This window comes from Peromyscus leucopus, chromosome 5, assembly GCF_004664715.2.
Source record: "Peromyscus leucopus breed LL Stock chromosome 5, UCI_PerLeu_2.1, whole genome shotgun sequence".
Lineage (NCBI taxonomy): Eukaryota > Metazoa > Chordata > Mammalia > Rodentia > Cricetidae > Peromyscus > Peromyscus leucopus.
Window position 1 is genome coordinate 14,015,949 of NC_051067.1, and position 20,070 is coordinate 14,036,018.

At 36.9% G+C, this 20,070-nt stretch overlaps 2 protein-coding genes and 1 non-coding gene across 3 annotated transcripts in view; 2 read left to right on the forward strand and 1 right to left on the reverse strand.

Moving 5' to 3' along the window:
• The window catches only part of LOC114689503 (centromere protein P), a 216,229-nt gene that overhangs the window by 65,154 nt on the left and 131,005 nt on the right, over positions 1–20,070 (forward strand). The window lies entirely within an intron of this gene.
• Omd (osteomodulin) lies at positions 6,612–14,286 on the reverse strand. The gene is made up of 3 exons (XM_028863829.2): positions 13,939–14,286; positions 8,277–9,230; positions 6,612–7,415 (listed from the first exon to the last, which is right to left on the reverse strand). The coding sequence occupies exons 2-3, from the start codon at positions 9,214–9,216 to the stop codon at positions 7,072–7,074; spliced, it is 1,284 nt and encodes a 427-aa protein (XP_028719662.1). The 5' UTR covers positions 9,217–9,230; positions 13,939–14,286; the 3' UTR covers positions 6,612–7,071.
• LOC114689549 lies at positions 12,226–12,344 on the forward strand. The gene has a single exon (XR_003733929.1). It is a non-coding gene; the product is annotated as a 5S ribosomal RNA (ribosomal RNA).

A 20,070-nucleotide genomic window follows, 5' to 3' on the forward strand; every position in this document is an offset into this window, starting at 1 on the left:
CGTATTTTTTAGATCATGCTTTTATTTTTGTGATTTTGTGGTATATCCAACACTTACTTTTGAATGAAATGGAACACCAAACCAGAAATACTCTTTGTTGTTAATTTAATGAGAACCAAGGATTTTGTTCCCATACTATAACTAGTACATTAGAAATTTACATGTAAATTTTAACCCAAATTATTTTGAAGTTTTGTCCTTTAGTTTTTTAATTCCTTTCTTTTAGTTCATAAGATTGGGAAAATAGCCAGGCAGTAGTGGTGCACGCCTTTAATCCCAGCACTCAGGAGGCAGAGCCAGGCAGATCTCTGTGAGTTCGAGGCCAGCCTGGTCTACACAGTGAGTTGTACTCTATGTTCTGTCTGAGTTCCACAGTCCAGGACAGCCAGAGTTACAATAGTGAGACCCTTCTTGAAAGAAACAAAAGAAAAAGAGAATGTGAAAATAGTTTTTTAAAAAGTTTGATTTTATAATTTTTATAGCAAAAAATTTTACTGAATAAAACTTTATATTAAATTTGATTTTGAAAAACTAAAGGAGGGGCTGAGTGTAGCTGTGCACAACTTTAGTCCTAGCATTTAGGAGGCAGAGACAGAAGGATCTCTGTTAGTTTGGTCTACACTGCAAGTTCCAGGCCAGCCAGAGCTACTAGTGAGACTATGTTTTTAAAAAAACAAAACTAAAAAGTAGTAGTGTAGATACCATGCAAGCATCTTTAAAAACTAATCTTAAAAAAATACTTACTTTTGCTGGGCAAATACCTGTAATCTCAGTGCTTGAGAATCAGAGACAGAAGGAAGGAGCGTTTCTGGCCAGCCAGGACTACATAGTGAGACCTTGTCTCAAAAAAAAAAAAAAGAAGACAAGAAGCAAGGGTTTTCTGGGAAAATAGAAGGGGGAGAGAGAGGAGGAGAGGAGAGAACGTACTAACAGAAACCAACTATCCAGTGGGTTGGTATTTTCTCTATCTTCAACATCATCATCTGACTTCATCGGAAACTGTAGTTTAAAGTCAGAATACTTTTCTGAGTTCTAAGCTTTGATTCCCTCAATATGGCCTCACTTGATCTTGGGGAAGTTCTTTAGTTTCTTTGGGGCTCAGTTTTCTTAGTTCCTTTCTTTCTCTCTAGTTTATATGATGGGTATTTTGCCTGCATGTATATCTGTGTACTACATGCATGCTTGATACCCAAGGAGGCCAGAAGAGAGGGTCAGATCCCCTGGAACTGGAGTTACGGTCTTGAGCCTCCATGTGGGTGCTGGGAATTGAACATGGATCATCTGGAATAGTAGCAAGTGCTTTTAACCACCTACCCACCTCTCCAGCCCCAAGGAGCCTCAGTCCCTTGGCCAGTCATGGTAGAGCTTGTTTTTTAATCCCAGCACTAGGGAGGCAAAGCCAGACAGGTTGTTTGTTTGTTTGTTTTTAATTCTAGGCTAGCCAATGCTACACAACAAGAGCCTATCTCTAGAATAAAAAAAAAACAAAACAAAACAAAACAAATAAAAGCCTTAAGAAAACTAAATCACCTAGATATGCTCTATAGCTATTAGATGGGTGAGCAAACCTTTAGCAGCTGGAAAGATGGCTTAGCAGTCAAGAGCACTTGCTGCTCTTCCAGAGGACCTAAATTGTGACGCTAACACCCTACTTGGGCAGATCACAGTCACTTGTAACTCCAGCTCTGGGGTTCCAATTCCCTCTTCTGACTACCTTGGGCACCTGCACATATGTGATGGGCACTCCAATATTTTCTCATAAATGTAAACAAAAATAAATTATTTTTTAAAACCGTGCCCGTGAGAAATACTGAGTTACTAGGTACTTAAAACTTTTTAGCCGGGCAGTGGTGGTGGTGCACGCCTTTAATCCCAGCACTTGGGAGGCAGAGGCAGGCGGATCTCTGTGAGTTCGAGGCCAGCCTGGGCTACCAAGTGAGTTCCAGGAAAGGCGCAAAGCTACACAGAGAAACCCTGTCTCGGGAAAAAAAAAAAAAAAAAAACTTTTTAAAATCCAACATTCTGAGACCTTATAGCAAGCATGTTGTCTTAAATTTCATGTATTTACATGAACCTAGATCTTTTGTTTACATGAAAGAGACGAGGGTGTACGTAACTTACAGACAAAGGGAAAGGAGGTTATGATGCAATGTGAGGACAAGTTAATGCTTTTTTAAGGTACTTCATCTTTGAATTTAATTTTTTTCTTTTATGTGTCTAAACCTCTGTATAATGTATTCACAGCCTGAACACTTTATAGTGATGGAAGGTGTGCATGACACTCTGCTACTTGCACCAGTGCTTAGTGTGTAAATACAGTTACTTAAACTAGGCATGAGATGCCTTATAAGAAATTGGAACATCTGAGAAACTTGAGGTTTTAGATGTTATGATCTAATTTTATATCCAGCTGCTCTTTTACTTTATTTCCAAGATTTAGAGGGGGAAAAATCATTTTGAATCCAGAAACTAGGATTTTAGTTCCAGCCATCCTTGGGAACAGAGAAATTCATTGTAACACAGAAAGTCTATAGAAGAGACGAAGTTTTGGTTTCTTCGGTGTTTTTTGTTGTTGTTTTGTATATTTTATGCTTTCTTCCCTCCTAGAGATGGTTAAATGTGTTAAGTGATATGTGTACATCTGTATTTTAGCTTAGTAGTCTATAAGTTGAGGAATAAGTTTAAAAAAATCTGTGCCTCCTGAAGGATCCTTTATTTTTATTTCCTTTCTAAAAGGTAATGTATTTATTTTTGTTGACTAATCTTGGATTTTTGGTATGATGTGCATGTTTTGTTGGCCCTTACAATCAGTTTAGCCCTTTCCTAATATATCCAAACACCATCCAGTGTGAAGAGTAGATGCTCATGGTTTTCTTTCCTGTTATGATTCTCTGATTCTGATATAGGTAACTGCCATGCTGTAGAAGGTAAAGTCTTCATTCTTCTCTGAGGAAAAGCATTGAACTTTTTAATTTGCTTCATGTTTACTGAGAAATCCTTGGATTGGTTTAAGTTCATTGTGGCATTTCTTTTTTCTTTTCTTTTCTTTTTTTTTTTTAGTTTTTTCAAGACAGGGTTTCTTTGTGTATGTAGTCCTGGCTGTCCTAGATCTCACTCTGTGGACCAGGCTGGCCTCGAACATACAGAGATCTGCCTGGCTGTGCCTCCCGAGTGCTGGGATTAAAGGCATGTGCCACCATCGCCCGGCTCTCACTGTGGCATTTCTAAATAGTACTAAAAAGATTGTAGTCCTACATCCTCTCGGTTTTGATCAGGAGGGATTTTGTGACTGTTTACTTACATATCTTTGGAGTAATTTTGTAAAATTAAGTGTATTTTTTTAACTTACAAAGAAATGAAGAAATAATCTCTAGACTTAACAAAATTGAGAATTACTTTTTAACTGTGCAAGAGTTCAAGTAATTACTACTTCTTATATTTTTGGTTGTGAGCCTAGCCTTTAACGGTTGAGCCATCTCTCCAGCCCATTACTACTTTTTTACATTAACCTATGATAGTCTCTGCTTTTGCTAGTCAGTTCCTGCCACATCACAGTGTCACTTCTTCCAGAAGTTTCAGCTGCTTAACCAGGTCCAGACCAGAAATTAGTTATGGTATCCATGGTTACCTGGTTTATTATTTCTGCCTCTTCACCATTTTGTTTGTTTATACCTTGTGTTAGAGTAAGCTGAGTGATTTAAAAAAAATTCTTTGTTGCACTAATTCCCATACAATGCAATTCACCCTAAGTGTACAAATCAATCATTTTTTTATTTTCAGGTTTTTATATAATCACAATAATTTTAGAAAATTTTTTTACTTATACAGGAAACCCTGTCATCAGTTCTTTTTTGAGACAGGGTCTAGCCCATGTAAGTCTCAAACTTGCTGTATATGGCTTGAACTCCCGAACTTCCTGGTCAACCTTCCACACCCAAATGCTGGGATTACAGAGCTTTGTGCCACCATACCAGCTATCGGTTTCTTCTTTTAGACTCATGAATAATGCTGCTATGGATGGTCTTGAGCAAACTTTGGTGTGAACCTGTGCTCAGTTCTCTTGGGCATATACCTGGAAGTAGAAAGGTTGATTCATACCTAGCTGGAGCTTTCCAAAGAGCTGGATTATTTTCTATCCTCTCAGCTGTGTGTGAGGGTAACAATCTTTCTGTCTTCTCACCAAGACTTGTTATTTGCTTGTCTTTTGGTTGCTGCCATTGAAGGAGGGTTTATATGAGCAAGATAAAGCCATTGTAATGAGAAAAAGATAATGTTTTATTTTGGTTTTGATTTGCATTTCCTTAGTGGCTCTTTTTAATTTTTAAAATGATGGAAGTCAGAAAATTGTTTGAACTTGTATATCTCTTAAAACTCATTATCATATTTTCATTCATAATAAATAATTGCATTTATAATTCCATTTTCAAACATTTCAGGAGAATCAGCCGGACCTTAAGGCCTGTGTCCCAGGGATGCCTAGCACATACCACTAGTATTTGATTCTTGTGCTTCACTTTTTTGTGTGACTTTTGCTTCTTGTGCTCTCTTTCCTTATCTCTCACTGCGATGCCTTCTACATTGACTGACTCGGTGTGGATGGCTAAATAAATGGCTGGAGTTTGGTTTGTGTTCATTATGCATTGTCACTTCCACACCTGTGGGCATCCCTGTTCTCCTGTTAATGCTAACAACCTACTCAAAGGTAGAAAAAACAATAGAGGCTTCTCAGCACTCAGAATACTTCCAAATTACAGTGTGCGCATCTGTTCATTGCACATTGTCTGAATTTTTATCATGTGTTTTTGGATTCTTTGTGTTGGCATGCATTTGTTCCTTTTTATCAGGAACATGAATCATAAATGCCTGGCAAATAAGACAGTTCATCATAATGGTTAGAATATTCATCATAAAGCATACTTAAAATACTTCAAAATGGACTAGAGAATGCAAGTGACTTTTAAGGTTTTACAGGTGATATCAAAGTCTGTGTCCATCAAATTTCAAAGGAACTGTAGTCAACGTTAGCGCATGTAAATAAATACTGGATAATATAGATGTATGCTTGTAGTTATTTAGTGCCAGGAAAACAGAAAGGTTTAATAATATGTAAAAACTCTATTTTATCAATATTAATATAACCTGTGAATAAAGCAGTTATTAGCAAGTCTTCACAATAACTACCTGAGGCCTTTCTCCAGTTTACTATAAAAACATTAATCTAGTTGGAAGAACATGATATAGAGTATTTTGAATAGTTGCTCAAATCTCCTAAAATATAGATTACACTGAGGGAATTTGATGTTTTTTTTATTAATTATCCAGATACAGCAGATACAGAATATCTGTAATTTGATATATTTGGTTGCTCTGACCTGATAATCTGATAATTTGGTTGTTCTGGTGCTCTGAAAAAAAGAACACTTAATTTTCTGAATGGTATGCCTTAGATCTTAGAATGGTGACTTTGAAAGTCAAAAATACCATTCTGAGCACTAAACCTGGGACACCTATATTAGTAGGATTAGAAATACAAGTATGCCAAAAAAGAAAGAAAAGAAAAAAGAATAAGACAGGCAGTGGTGGCACCCGCCTTTAATCCCAGCACTCAGGAGGCAGAGGCAGGCAGATCTCTGTGAGTTCTAGGTCATCCTGGTCTACAGAGTGAGTTCCAGGACAGCCAGGGCTATATAGAGAAACCCTGTCTCAAAAAAAAAAAAAAAAAAAAAGGGGGGGGGGGGGGGGGGGAGTGTAGCTAGAGTTTTCCTGCCTGGCCCACAGTCAGGACAAATTTTTGTCACCCACCAGTCCCACAGCCGCTCAGACCCAACCAAGTAAACACAGAGAGACTTATATTGCTTACAAACTGTATGGCCGTAGCAGGCTTCTTGCTAACTGTTCTTATAGCTTAAATTAATTCATTTCCATAAATCTATACCTTGTCACGTGGCTTGTGGCTTAACGGCATCTTTACATTCTGCTTGTCCTGGCGGCGGCTGGCAGTGACTCCTTCTACCTTCCTGTTCTTTTTTTTTTTTTTCCGTTTTTCGAGACAGGGTTTCTCTGTGTAGCTTTGTGCCTTTCCTGGAACTCGCTTCAGAGACCAGGCTTGCCTTGAACTCACAGAGTGCTGGGATTAAAGGTGTTTCCTGTTCTTTCTTTTCTTCTCTCTGTTAGTCCCGCCTATACTTTCTGCCTAGCCACTGGCCAGTCAGTGTTTTATTTATTGACCAATCAGAGAAATTTGACATACAGACCATCCCACAGCACAGCTAAGTGCAGACCATCTCAGACACCTGCACTCAGTCCCGTGGTCCTAATCATCCTCTGTGCGGACCTGCTGGGTAAAGCCACGAGGAACCCAAGAACGGGCTCCCACAGGACATACAGAACATCCCACAGCAGGGAAGAAAAGAGAAAATACAAATGTGAAAGCAACTCTGTAGACAAAAATCAATAAAAGTTTCATTCTTGAATGAAACACTACTGTTAGGTTAATATCATTCCTCTTACTCAGATATCCTCTTATAGTCTAGAGGGCAGCTTTTATCTTCAGTGTTAATGTTACTTTCTTTATCATCTCTAGAAAAAAAATCCCATCATTGGAAGTGGCATACTCAAAAAGTTTTATATAATTTTATTATTATTATTATTATTATTATTATTATTATTATTGGCATGCACCCATGTGTTTAGAGGAAAACTTGACAACCTGCAGTAGTTGGGTTTCTCCCATTCAAGTCATCAGCCTTGGCAACAAATGCTTTATTTGCTGAGCCATTTTGCTTGCCCTTGCTTGTTTTTTACATGATAATATTTCTAAGTTTAAAGAATATGTTTAAAGAACAAAGCCATTTGAGCTTAATTTTTATTCCCACTTGCCATTATATCTTATATTTCTTAAGATTTGCAACATTTTTAGTAAGCTCTAAGTCTATGAGATGAAGCCATTGTCACCAACATCTTAAATGCAATTCTCATCTTATACTAACACATATTTCTAGATACATTATTTTGAGCAGTATATGTTTAGATTTGTAATTAGTATGGCTTTATGAAGTCATAAATATATACCTATATAGTTTCTTGCCAATCTTGCATTCCATAATAATGAGAATTAAAGTGCTCTTCTGTTGCGTCTTGACCCTCAAGAGTGTTGTCTTGGCCATCATGGTTTTCCTCCTCCTCCTCGTCCTCCTCCTCATCTTGATATCTCCTGAAAACTTGAGTCTTCAGTAATATTGTTTCACCATTAGAGCTCCTTTGTTCACCATAATAAATACTGTGTATATGAGGGAAGCAGAAGAAGATGTATGAACTTATTGGTTCTTTCAGCTTATTTTGGTCCACACGAAGGTATGTTAAATGGTGTTGGTGTAGTAGGTCAGTAGAAGGACACATCATTGTCACATTGATGTCTGAAAAATACAAATTAAAAATTCATCCTGCATATGATAGTCATAATTCCATGTTGGGTTTTGTTATATGATATAATTTTATAATAATACTTACAAATGGAGTTAGGTTTAATTATTTCTATATTAATTAAAATAAAATGGAGTGAAACTCGAGTCTCATATCACCAAAATAAATATGAATTCATTGTTTTTACTGATTATATAAGCAATATATAATTGCTTCTTAGTAGAAGCAATCTTATAAAGAAGCAAAAGCAAAAAAACAAAAAACAAAAAAAAACCCACAGCCCTACTACCCAGCGTCATATGTCTTTGGATGCTCCCTAACACTACTTGCTAATATTCAAGGTGGTAAAGTTGAGTAGAAAAGACTATAAAATTAACGGCATTCCCTTTTCCCAGGGTACTATCTGCCATTTCTTTAGCTGACTTCAAAGCAACCTTTTCAGCACTAGGTAAAGCATAGATTATTAATAACAACTCATTCTTTATAAAGAGTCAAAATATGATTCATCAGCATTTTGGTGCATGAGCCTTAATCTCAGCATGAGGAAGGCAGAGCAGGCAAATATATCTGAGTTTGAGGACGAGCCTGATATACATAGGAAGTTGCAGGGCAGCCAGAGCTACATAGAGAAACACTGTCTCAACATTACAACCGCCACCCCCCCCCAAAAAAAAACCAGTCAAAATACCAGTCAAAAAAGAATCTTTTGTTCTTTAAAAAGTGCAAAATTGGGGTTGGCGATTTAGCTCAGTGGTAGAGCACTTGTCTAGCAAGCGCAAGGCCCTGGGTTCGGTCCTCAGCCCTGAAATAAAAAATAAATAAAAATAAAATAAAAAGTGCAAAATTTTGCATACTTTCTATTTCATTATTTTGTAGGTACAGATGTTCCAAATTCCTCGGAATGTAGAATGCTTGCTTCAATTTATTGTGTCCAACATTGAGTTCTATAAGGTTGGAAAGATTAAATATATCATATGGAATGTCTTTCAGTTTGTTGTGTGATATTCTTAGAGCATGAAGTTTTGGAAGTTTGTCAAAATAATTGTCTGGTATAGATGAAATTGAATTATTTTCTAGAGATAGATACATAAGTGAAGAAGGCAATCCGGGAGGCATTGATTCTAATCTGTTATTACATAGGTTGAGCTGCATTAGTTTTTCTAGTTTGGAAAGGTTCTTTTCTTTGAACATTGAATCAGAAAGATGATTATAGCAGAGATCAAGCATAGTCAAGTTTACCAGCCCATTCATGGCATTTGTTTGAAGTGTGGAGATTTCATTATAACCAAGAAGGAGTCTTTCCAGAGATGTAGGAAGAGGAAATGGAAATTCTTCTAAGTTGTTGTGCTCTAGATGAAGTTGTTGTAGATTTGAAAGTTTAGCAAACACACCATAGTCAATCTTTTGAGATTTAATTTTGTTGTGGCTGAGGTTAATTTCTTTTAGATGAGTTGCATTGATGAATGAATTTGCAGTCACAGCCTCAATGTCATTGAACTGAAGGTTGAGTTGCTGAATGTGCATTGGAATATTTGGGATAGTCTTGAGTTTACGATTGTCACAATACATTGATGTTGGAAAGTTAATTGGACAGAAGCATTCCTTAGCACAGCCTAAAGTATTCTGATAAAAAGGCACTCCATATTCGACATTTTGATGAAATTGAAATTCTGGCTCATAATCCTCACTTGGCTCTTGGTCATACTCCTCATCCCATTGGTAAGCTTCATATTGGCAATATATTCTAACTCCAAAACAGAAGAAAAGAACATATATTGGACTTAAAAAGCCCATGTTCTTATTTTGTCCTATTGCAAAGAGGAAAGTGATTAATACTCAGAATAATTCTCATATAAATTGACATATATAAGATTTATTATACTTGTGCCTATATATAACAGAATATTCAGGAAGCATGAGCAAAGCTCAAATCAAAATTTAATGTTTAAGTACCTGTGAAGTAAAATTTAGAATCACATGTTTTATTGAACAAAATCAGAAGTGTGGTGTTCTGGACTTTTTACTAAGTAGTCACTATCTTTTATTTGTTTTCTTTTTATAGACCAAATTCCCTTTGTAGCCCTTACTGGCTAGAACTTACAATGAAAACCAAGCTGGCCTTGAATTACAGGCAATGCTTCTGCCTCTGCCTTCCAGGTGCTGAGATTACATGTGTTAAGCACAACATTCTCTACAGTCATTATCTTCTAAAAGAATCTTAGTTGTCTTGTTTTCTAGACTGTAGATTTGTAATGATAGTATGACATCACCTAACCACACTCTCGTATTCCCTCCACTGTAAATGCTGGGCATTCTTGCCAACCATCCTGTCTGTAGTGATGGTTGCAATCTCTCTGAACAGTTAAAAAGCTTTGCCTATTAAAATTTTTTATTAAACCAAAATCTTGCTCCCTACTACTTCTGTTACTGAATTCTTTCCTTGTCCTTTAAAAGAACATTCTTTTTTATGTGGCAACTTATTTAGAAAACACTATCATGTTTTTTTCTTGCAGTTTTCTGTCTATCTACACCTTCAAATTTTCTTCTTAGACCAGTTTCTCAAACCTTAATTATTTTGTCTCCAATTTGTTCAGTAAATCTAAAAAAGCTCAAGTGTACACGATATTTATAGCCTGCAAAGTTCCAATTTCCATTAGATTAATATTTTCACATTTCCTTCCTGGCTCCCTTTTTTCACTGCTTTTTTCTTCTCTCCCTGTCTACCTCCCTCCTTCCCTTCCTTCTTCCTGAGACAAGTTGGCCTCAAGCTTGCTATTTAAGTGAGGCTGGCCTTAAACTCATGATCCTCTTGTCTCTCCTTCCCAGGTCCTGAGACTACAGGGAGCATTACCATATCTGGCTTTGAATTATATTTTTGAGTTAGGCCTGAATGTACAGATATAAAATGACATTATAGTGCATTTTAAGGATGTTGTGTTGAGTTGGATTATGGTTTCACAGATAACGTTATTTCTGCTGAAACTTGAATAAGGATGGAGTACGTTCTAAACAAGGAGCCTGAAAACTTGAATTTCATTTCTGTCATTTAACAATTCTGCCTCTTGCTTTATTAATAAAATAAGAATTGCAGTTGCTGGGCATGTGCACATGCCTATAATCCCACGTGCTCAGGGGGCAGATCATTTGAGCTTGGGAATCAAAGACCAATCTAGTAATACAGTAAAACACCCTCTCAAAAAGAATAAAGTGAAATTTGTAATTATAGTTAAATTATACATTGCTGTGTGTGTGTGTGTGTGTGTGTGTGTGTATACATGTGAAGAAGACAACTTCAGGTGTCATTTATCTGGCATCATCTACCTTTTAATTTTTTAAGACAAGAGTCTCTTACTATGTAGGCTAGCTGGCTGGTCAATGAGTCACAGGGACTGCCCATCTCTGCCTCCAGGTGCTAGGATTACAAGTGTGGTCACCACACCTGGTTTTATTTATTTATTTATTTATTTATTTACTTTTTAACATGGGTTCTATGGAACCAACTCAGAACTCACCTCCTCCTGCTTGCAAGGTAAGTAAGGATTTGCTGACAGGGCTCTCTCCCTAGCCCCGTGTCTTGGCTGCTAATCTTGTATCTTGTCTTAGTCTTCCTGCTTATGTCACCTAGAAGATAAACTCTCACTTCTTTTTTTTTTTTTTTTGGTTTTTTGAGACAGGGTTTCTTTGCGCCTTTCCTGGAGCTCACTTGGTAGCCCAGGCTGGCCTCGAACTCACAGAGATCCACCTGGCTCTGCCTCCCGAGTGCTGGGATTAAAGGCGTGCGCCACCGCCGCCCGGCTAATCTCACTTCTTTTTTTTCAGACAGGGTCTCACTGTGTTACTAGGATGGTCTCCAACTCCTAAGTTCAAATAGTCTTTACTACCTCAGTCTCCCAAGTTAGGATCACATGACATATTCATGTAAAAGATCTTGGCAAATTGAAAACTGCTGTCCAGTTGAAATGAGCATTATTTAGGAAAATGTTAAAGGAAAAAAAATGTATCTTTTTTCCTGAGACCTTTGTTCTCCACCCTTCTCATCAGTGATCTTATGAATGAATGAACGAACGAATGCCCCAACATCACTGTTAATGAAATCATTTAGTTATTCCTCTAGAATGATACCTCCTGTTTTTCAGCATTGGTGTAACTGAGAAAATAGTTACATCAATCATTTCTCTGATAGCGCTCCATTTGCTCCATGATTTTGACTTGGTTCTTTCTGTGAACTCATGTCCTGAGCCTGCTAAATTACCAGTGTCATATTCTGAATTTTGAACATCCTATACTCTGATCATACCTTCAGGTAGTACCTCCAACTGCAGATAGTTCCTGAGTTTCAGAGGAGTCGATTGTGTGTTGATGGTACTGATTTTTACTGCCTCCACCCATACTTCCTTACAGTCTAAGTTCCCTCTACTGGGATGCTACAGTTCACTGTTCTCATTACTCCTTTGCACAATCCCTGCATTTTCTGAGTTCTTTACATCTGGCAAATGGCAATTTCCTCCCTACGCTCATTCTGACTCACATAGCTGACTATGAAGGAGGAAAAAGAAAACCAGGCTGACTGGGCTCATTCTCAGTTCTTGGCTACAACTTCAAGTATGGCGAGCTGCATTTCCTTAGTCCACCCACTCTCCCTCTTGCCAAGCCTACTGGTTTTGTTTTGTTTTGTTTCCTTATTTTTCTCAAAACATCATTTCCCATCATTCCTTTTGGATGATGACCTTACTTTTTTAAAGAGGGGGTCAATAATTATTTGTAATTGCACATTATGTTTATCCTTATCTATAGGAAAGTGCCGTCTATGCCCATACCACCCTGAATGCGCCCGATCTCGTCTGATCTCAGAAGCTAAGCAGGGTCGGGCCTGGTTAGTACTTGGGTGGGAGACTGCCTGGGAATACCGGGTGCTATAGGTTTTAAAAAAAGAAAGAAAGAAAGTGCCAAAATTGAAATGCTTTCATCTCTTTAGTAATATGTGATTTAGCAACATTTTAGAATTAGAATCTGTTGCTCAGCACTTGTGAGAAATTGGAAGAAAAGGATATCCTGATAATACTCTTATCAGATACTTCATGGCAGCCAGCCTTAGGATCAAAACCTCCTAACAAACAAGGGCCTCTGAAGATAAGAGGATTCCTCATGTTGTTACCCGGTCTTTTTGAACACTTTAGAAGGTTTCCCTGTACAGCAACTTTTAGTCTGAAATCCTGTCATTTATTAGTCTTCCTCTGGTCCCGGGTTATACTTTTCCCTGTGAGTGATTTACCCAATGAATCTCTTCTTAGCCATTTGCTAAGTAACAAATTTTGTTACTTTTGTTTTCATATTCTACAGTTGATGCCTTAATCCATATAGTATAACTCAGAACATCACAGTAACTCACTGTCAACCATCTCGTTTCCCAATCTCTAGTTTTTAACAAAGCCTAAGTGCAGTGCATTGATTCTAAGTCGTCAGAGATCTGTGGAATGATGATGTACTTAATATATTTTGTTAAGATTATATCTTGTTAATAATGTTTCTCTTTGTTAATGTTGATTTCTGTAGGCATTTAAACATGGTGGTTTCTTTAGGTGAAAAAAAGAGAACTTGGCTAGTATCTTTTATATATTTCTCTATAACAATATGTGATACTTCTCACTTATAATATATTATCTATTAGACAAATGGCAGATGAAGAGGAAAATTTAAAGCAGAGCAATAATGTAAATTTTAAGAAATTATCTATTAATGTGAATTTTGCATATAAGACAATAAGAGTGTCTTTAACATAACATTTCTCTTACTTAAAGAAAAGCATTCATGTTTTTTTAACCAATGTAGGCCCTAATCTAAATTAATGAAATTGAAGTATAATTTACTTAGTTCTGAAAACTTAAAGCATCATAGCATTTTACTATAATAACTAATTATTTAAACATGAGTTTTTCTAAGACAACTTTAAATTTAATTCTGTAAAATCTTTTGCTATTAAAAAAGCATATCAGTTATTTTTAGCCATAATACACTTAAATCTTTGAGAATGATACAAATGAAAACAAAAATATTCTAGATCAGTATTTGTCCCATAGAGAAATTTTGAACAAATACACTCCTTCCCTACAACTGTATTCACCATCACTACTCGGATTTATGGCTCAAAAGTATTAGCTTTTTTTTTTTTTGTCATTTAAAATTAAGAGTAGAAAATCAGATCCAAGAAACTAAAGAGAGATTGATTCCTTTAACCCAACAAATAATCTTTCCCTTTGGCCAAAATTTATAAAGAAAGAATCTAAACAAATATTGTTTGTTGAGTAATTTTAAATGAGAAATTTAAACTCATTTTACTGATCTTTTTGCCTGAAAATTTTGCCTAATCAAAATTTTAATAATTTTTACTAGATTTTGCTTCCCCAGATTGTGCCTTTATGATAGCTGCAGTCTATTTTACTATTAAACAAATACAATCTAGTTTTATAACAGTAGGCATACATTCTTTAAGAGTTCAGAATTATTTTATCATCATACCTGTTGAAATTGCTTTAGTTTCGGGGATTGATGAATTGGCAAATCCTTTAACTCAATCAGAAATGCCTAAATTCTCTAACAGAGTTTCTTAAAAACTCCACAGTAACTCTGAGTCCAGATAGGGCTGTCCACTGAATTACTGTAGCAATTTAAGCAAATACAATCTGCTTGGAAAACAGTTGGGTTGAATTAAAATTTTGTACTTCTTTTCATTATACAAAACTTTGTGGATTCAAATTAAGATGTTTGTGCTCTTGGTCATATTTATGTGGCTAACTTTTTTCTTTACTCCTTAATTTTGGTTTGAGGTGTGGCAAGAATTTCCTCTAATATGAAAGGCAAACAAGACTAAATGAAACAGCATGTACTGATTACTGTTTTTATTTTCATTTTTATGCCAAAGAATTCTTCAGATTAAAGTCCACTCTGACCTGGAGCCCAGTGTCTCAGCAATTTAAGGTGGAATTCAGAATTGTATCCAGTCCCTGGGTTGAAAGAGGCTTGTATTCACATCAGTGCTTCCCTTTTTGAAGCTAGGAATCAGAATTGGAAACATACGGTACTTCACATCTAGTTTACTTTGAAAATGCAGTAGATTACATTGGTTCCACAGGTTAAAGACACAACCTTTTTATTGAAATAGACGACCAATAACTTTTAAGAGAGAAATGAATGGGCTATAGAAGTAAGTATTGCATATGCAGCTATATCTCTAATTTGCTCTTTTCCTCAGTACACAAAGTCATTTTATAGTGCATTTGTCTTTCAGTGGGATAAAATGTAAAGGCTCTATTGCCCAATAACTTCTACTTCCTTTTGTGGATTTAGAAACTTTCCCGTTGCTGAGGGACCCTCCTTAAGAGTTCCAGCCAGCAAGCTTGCTTGCTGCAGGAGAAAATTTTGTGCTAATGTTTTCATAGTTAAACATTGAGTTAGCTGTGTCTCCTGGAGTTAGATGTTGAGTTTTTTGGAAGGAGTTCTTGAGTTCTTTTTTTGGTTCTTCAAAATAGTGTTTTCTATTAGACTTTATAAGGAACTTACAGAATTTATTTTTATATTTCAGATTTGAGAAATGTATACGGTGTTTCAAGGATGCTTTGGCAGTATTGTAAACATCTAGTCTATTATTTGAGACATTGGTATGTGAAATGTGGCAGACCACACTTGGGCCAAGATTCCATTTTGTTACCAATCTTTTCCATATGTTTCCTATTACTGTCTTTTTTCTTAAACCTCAGGCTTTTATACTCAGGAAAAGAGCAAATTTGTATGTTTTTTTTTCCTCAAACATTCTTTGAGTCCCCTTCATAGTTCTTTTAACTGATTAATTTAAAACCAACCATTTAATTTTTAAATGTAACTCTTTATTAACTGTGTGATTTGGTCTTAAAATAGTGATTATATTGTTCCTGTTTCCAGATTAGGTGGAAGAATATTTGTCACTAGATAGCTAGAGCACATTAAAACAAAACAATGAAGTCTAGAAGCTGGGCATGGTGACACACACCTTTAATCCCAGCACTTGGGAGGCAGAGTCAGGCAGATCTCTGATTTTGAGGCCAGCCTGGTCTACAGGACAGCCAAGACTACACAGAGACAAAAGTATTTCTAGAACATTTAAACTAGCTTAGCAGTATATAGGAAGTTTCAGTTGGCAGTGGTGGAAAATTAAGGAGATTCTGGGCAGTGGTGGCATCTGCCTTTAATCCCAGCACTCAGGAGGCAGAGGCAGGCAGATTTCTGTGAGTTCGAGGTTAACCTGGTCTACAAAGCAAGTTCCTGGACAGCCAAGACTGTTACATAGAGAAACCCTGTCTCAGAAAAAAAAAAAAAAAGGTAATAGTTAGGGTAGGTGATAGTTTATTATCACTGATTTGGTTAAGTGGCTTAATTGTAGCAATTGTGGAGAGAAGTCAGATGAATTGTTAAAATAATCTAATGTACATGCTAGGCTTATGAGTTTGTTCAAGGAGACACAGCATCTCAAAGCTGAACAACATACTAGTACTGGCTAGAAAAAGCCCTTCTGGTTCACCTAATTAATGTAATAGGCAAAAGAAGTTTTCATTTATTTGTTCATTGTTCAGCTCTTTAAAAAAAATTGAACACCTACTTTGTGTAAAGTGATTTAAAGCTGAGGACTTGATAGTGAAAATCTTATTGTCATAGAAGAGGAAAATAGAATATAAAAGTTTTTTGAGTGGCACAGAGTATAGCAGGGAATAAACCAAGGTGAAGGATAAATATGAGTAAGGCAAACTGGCAGTTCTGTTATTGCTGTATGTGAGCTGGGCAGAACAATGAAGTTACCCTCTGGTGAATGGTGGGAGCCAAGTCCTGCACTGTTGAAATGAGACATTAAAGGTAACCAAGGGCATCTGCTAAGAGCAATTGATGTGGCGATGGGTTAGAATATGACACAACAGTAAAAACTCATATTTAGGTAAATGTGAATACAGATGACTACACACAGTGATTTTTTTTTGTAGATATGTGTATATACACAGGTTAGAATACATGTGTACATGGCCTTGCTTTGAAGTTGCCCGGACATACATCAAAGATATTCTTATAGCAATGACCTGGTAACCAGATCTTAGTTTCTGGCACCATTCATCTAGAAGAATTGAGGCAGGGAAAGTATAAGATGGACCTAGAACACTGAGAAGTACCAGAAAGGAAAAGCTCTTTACAAGGAGAGGGATCTGGGAAGTTCTGTACCTGCATCTCAGTTTTGCTATGAACCTAAAACTGCTCTTTAAAAAAAGAAAAGAAAATGGTAGTGGAAGTACTATTTTAGATAATGTATATTCAGTTCTTGAATAGTTCTGAATGTTGTATGGAAGTAAGCCAAAGAAAAGAGGAACTAATATGGCACAAGCTAAGCATACAGATCAAGAGCACAGGAGGTGTCTTCAGACGGATACCCAGCACTGGCATCTTAGATGTGTACTTGGAAGGCCCTTCCAATGCTCTAAATGGGATCAGACTATTTTGTTTGTTTTAAAAACAAAAATCTTGCCATTTTGTCTAGACTGGCTTCAACCCCTAGGGTGCAAGCAGTCCTGTTGCCACAGTTTCTTTAGTAGCTGGAACTACACATACCACTTCACTGACTTGGAATCATGATTGCAGAGCAAATACAATGCTTGATAAATGAGCTCTTTCATTTGGGTAGCCCTGTAGTATTCCACACACTAAGTACCATGTTTTGCTCAGCAGACATGACTCACTACTTACTCTATGTATCTACCCCAGCAGGGCTCTGAGGAACAAACATGTTCATAAGCTTTCTTTTCCATCAATATTTACTTTTTCTGTAAGTAGTTCCTCTACCCTAGCCTCATATTCACTTATATAAGGCAGAAACTTGGGAATTCTCCAAATTAGGGCCCTCTGAATCATATGGTCTAGCACCATTAGAGTCAGTAGAAGCTGATGGTTAAAATTCTTGGGTCTGAAGATCACTACACCCTAAATCTGGGAAGACAAATTCACTGAGCATGAATCTGAGAACTTAGAACAAGTGTTTCAATTGTTAGGAAATACCAGAAACCTCTAACCTAAGTGCTTCTCTTCCTTCACTCCCAGATTGGATGTGTAGGAAGTCCTTTACATTCCACTTCTGAATATCTTCTGGCCTATCCATGTTTTGATACTATATCCACTTATTCTCAGGAGGGCCTTGACTGGTCTCTATCCATACATTTTCTTCTCCAACCTTTTTCTCCCTTCTTATTTTATACAAAACCATTGTTTTTTGTGCTTTGAGAATTTCATATAATGTATTTTGAATCATATTCACTCCCAACTTTTCGCTATAATGCCCCCCAAATCCACTTCACCCCCCTACACCCCTCTCGGCAACTTTGTGTCCTCTCTTCCCCCTGCCTTTCAATAACCTACCAGCTCCAATTTGTGCTGTCCTTATGCTTTGGGCTGTGAGACCATCTACTGGAGTATGGTTAATATACTGGGCTTCACATCCTTAAAAATGACTCTTTCCCAGAATTTTTCACCTGTGTATTGGTTCTCAATTAGGGGTTCTCATGAACCCCTTCCCATTCAGTACTAGAATTTTGACTGGCAAAATTAGAATAACTATATACAGTTGTTTTTGACCTCCTATAGAAGATGGGAATACTATCTTATTTTCTTCCAAGTAAATTAAAGAGTTATTACATTTTTCTTTGGTTCATCAGTATTCTAAGTGACCAGCAGAATGAATCATTAATGGGATGGGTAGTAGGGAACCTACTCTCAGTAGAACATGGCTGGGACTTCCTGAGCTGGAAAGCTGCCCTCTTGGCAGATAAAGCAGCCTAGACAACAACTTAATCATGTGGTATTGAAGCAACTTTTAAATTTTGATTATTTAAGTTTTCTGTATAAGAAATTCAATGACATCTTGCCTTGTTTGTAAGTCAGAAATTTAGATAGAGGATGAGTGGAACTCAATGTCTGGACTACAATGTCCTTTGCGCAAATCAGAGATTGGAGTCCAGTGTTTATAGTATTAAATGTGAATGTTTACATAAAAATTCAACAATAAAAATATATCCAATGAAGACAGCCCTTTGAAGTGCTACTGATGAGAAAGGAGCTTCCTGTGCTAGGAGTATTCTCTTCTTTATATATCAATTATATGGTGGTTTTAGTTATTAAGCTATAATGTACTTATTAAGGCAGTGTGAAATGATGAAAAAAATAAAAGGAACCACTCCCCACCCCAGGATTGGTTTACATTTCTTGCTGACTGAGGTTCAAGAATTTCAGCACAACTCACAGAATGAAACTGCTTGCCTTGATAGAGACCCTAATTCCTTTTCGAGAGGTATCTAAGGCAAGATTGTTAGAATAGTTGTTGATGAGCCACAGTTAAGGCCTGAAGCTTATATGACCTTTGAGTTCGAGCTTATCAGCACTCCTTTCTCCACAAACTTAAACAATGTGCAATGCAAAAAAAAAAAGAAAAAAGAAAAAAGAAAAGAAAAAAAATGATATCAGCCCAGGCTAGCCTCAAACTCCCTATGTAGCCAAGAATGATTTTGAAATCCTGGTCTTGCCTATACCTCTCAAGTGGCCCAGCTGAGATTCATTAAGATAAGAAAAATAAGTAAACCAGATTGTTGTAGAATATTACTTTAAGGTTTTTACTTTCGTTTATGTTACTTTTTTTTTTTTTTTTTTTTTTGATTTTTCAAGACAGGGTTTCTCTGTGTAGCTTTGTGCCTTTCCTGGAACTCACTTGGTAGTCCAGGCTGACCTCGAACTCACAGAGATCCGCCTGCCTCTGCCTCCCTAGTGCTGGGATTAAAGGCGTGCGCCACTACCGCCCGGCTTATGTTACATTTATTTAACTCTGTGAAGCTGTGTTACTGTGCCTGTCTAAAACACCTGATGGTCTAATAAAGAACTGAACGGCCAATAGCAAGGCGGGAGAAAGGATAGGTGGGGCTGACAGACAGAGAGAATATATGGAAGTAGAAATCTGAGAGGAGATAAAGAAGTAGCTAGAGAAGGAGGAAGACTTCAGGGACCAGCCACCTGGCTACACAGCAGACCACAGAGTAAGAGTAAGATTTACAGAAGTAAGAGAATGGGAAAAGCCCAGAGGCAAAAGGTATTAAGGAAAGCTGGCAAGAAACCAAGCTAAGGCTGGACATTTATAATTAAGAATAAACCTCTGTGTGTGATTTATTTGGGAGCTGGGTAGTGAGCCCTCAAAAGAGCCAAAACAACCAACAACATCAGCTCATATTTTTCACTTAATTTTTTTAAACTTTGTTTAATCTTTGAATCTTGTTATAAATTATGTCCACTTATGCATTTTAACTGCAAAGCTGTAAAATCATATATGCAACTATTATAACCTCCCACATTCCATAAACACCAACTTTGCTTTATCCTGAATCCCTTTTCTGCAGTGTAAATCAAGATCCTAGCCAAGCCTGAGTGGAGGCCCCTAAGCAAGGAGCTCCTTCCTGACTCAGCAGTATCTGGCTGTGTCCCCTGCTGCTAGTGACACTCAAAATCATCTTTACACTATTTTCTTTGAATAATAACCTTTATTAAAAGTGTTTTTCAAGTTAGCAGTGCAGATTCAGCTACTCATTTACAGGAAGCATTAGA

What these genes read in the sequence shown, in the direction of transcription:
- Omd (XM_028863829.2), bottom strand. Translation starts at nt 9,216, where the DNA reads ATGGGCTTTTTAAGTCCAATATATGTTCTTTTCTTCTGTTTTGGAGTT. An exon ending in ACAAAATAATGAAATAGAAA is followed by an intron (nt 7,416 to 8,276) that starts GTATGCAAAATT and finishes TGTATTTTTCAG; the next exon opens with ACATCAATGTGACAATGATG.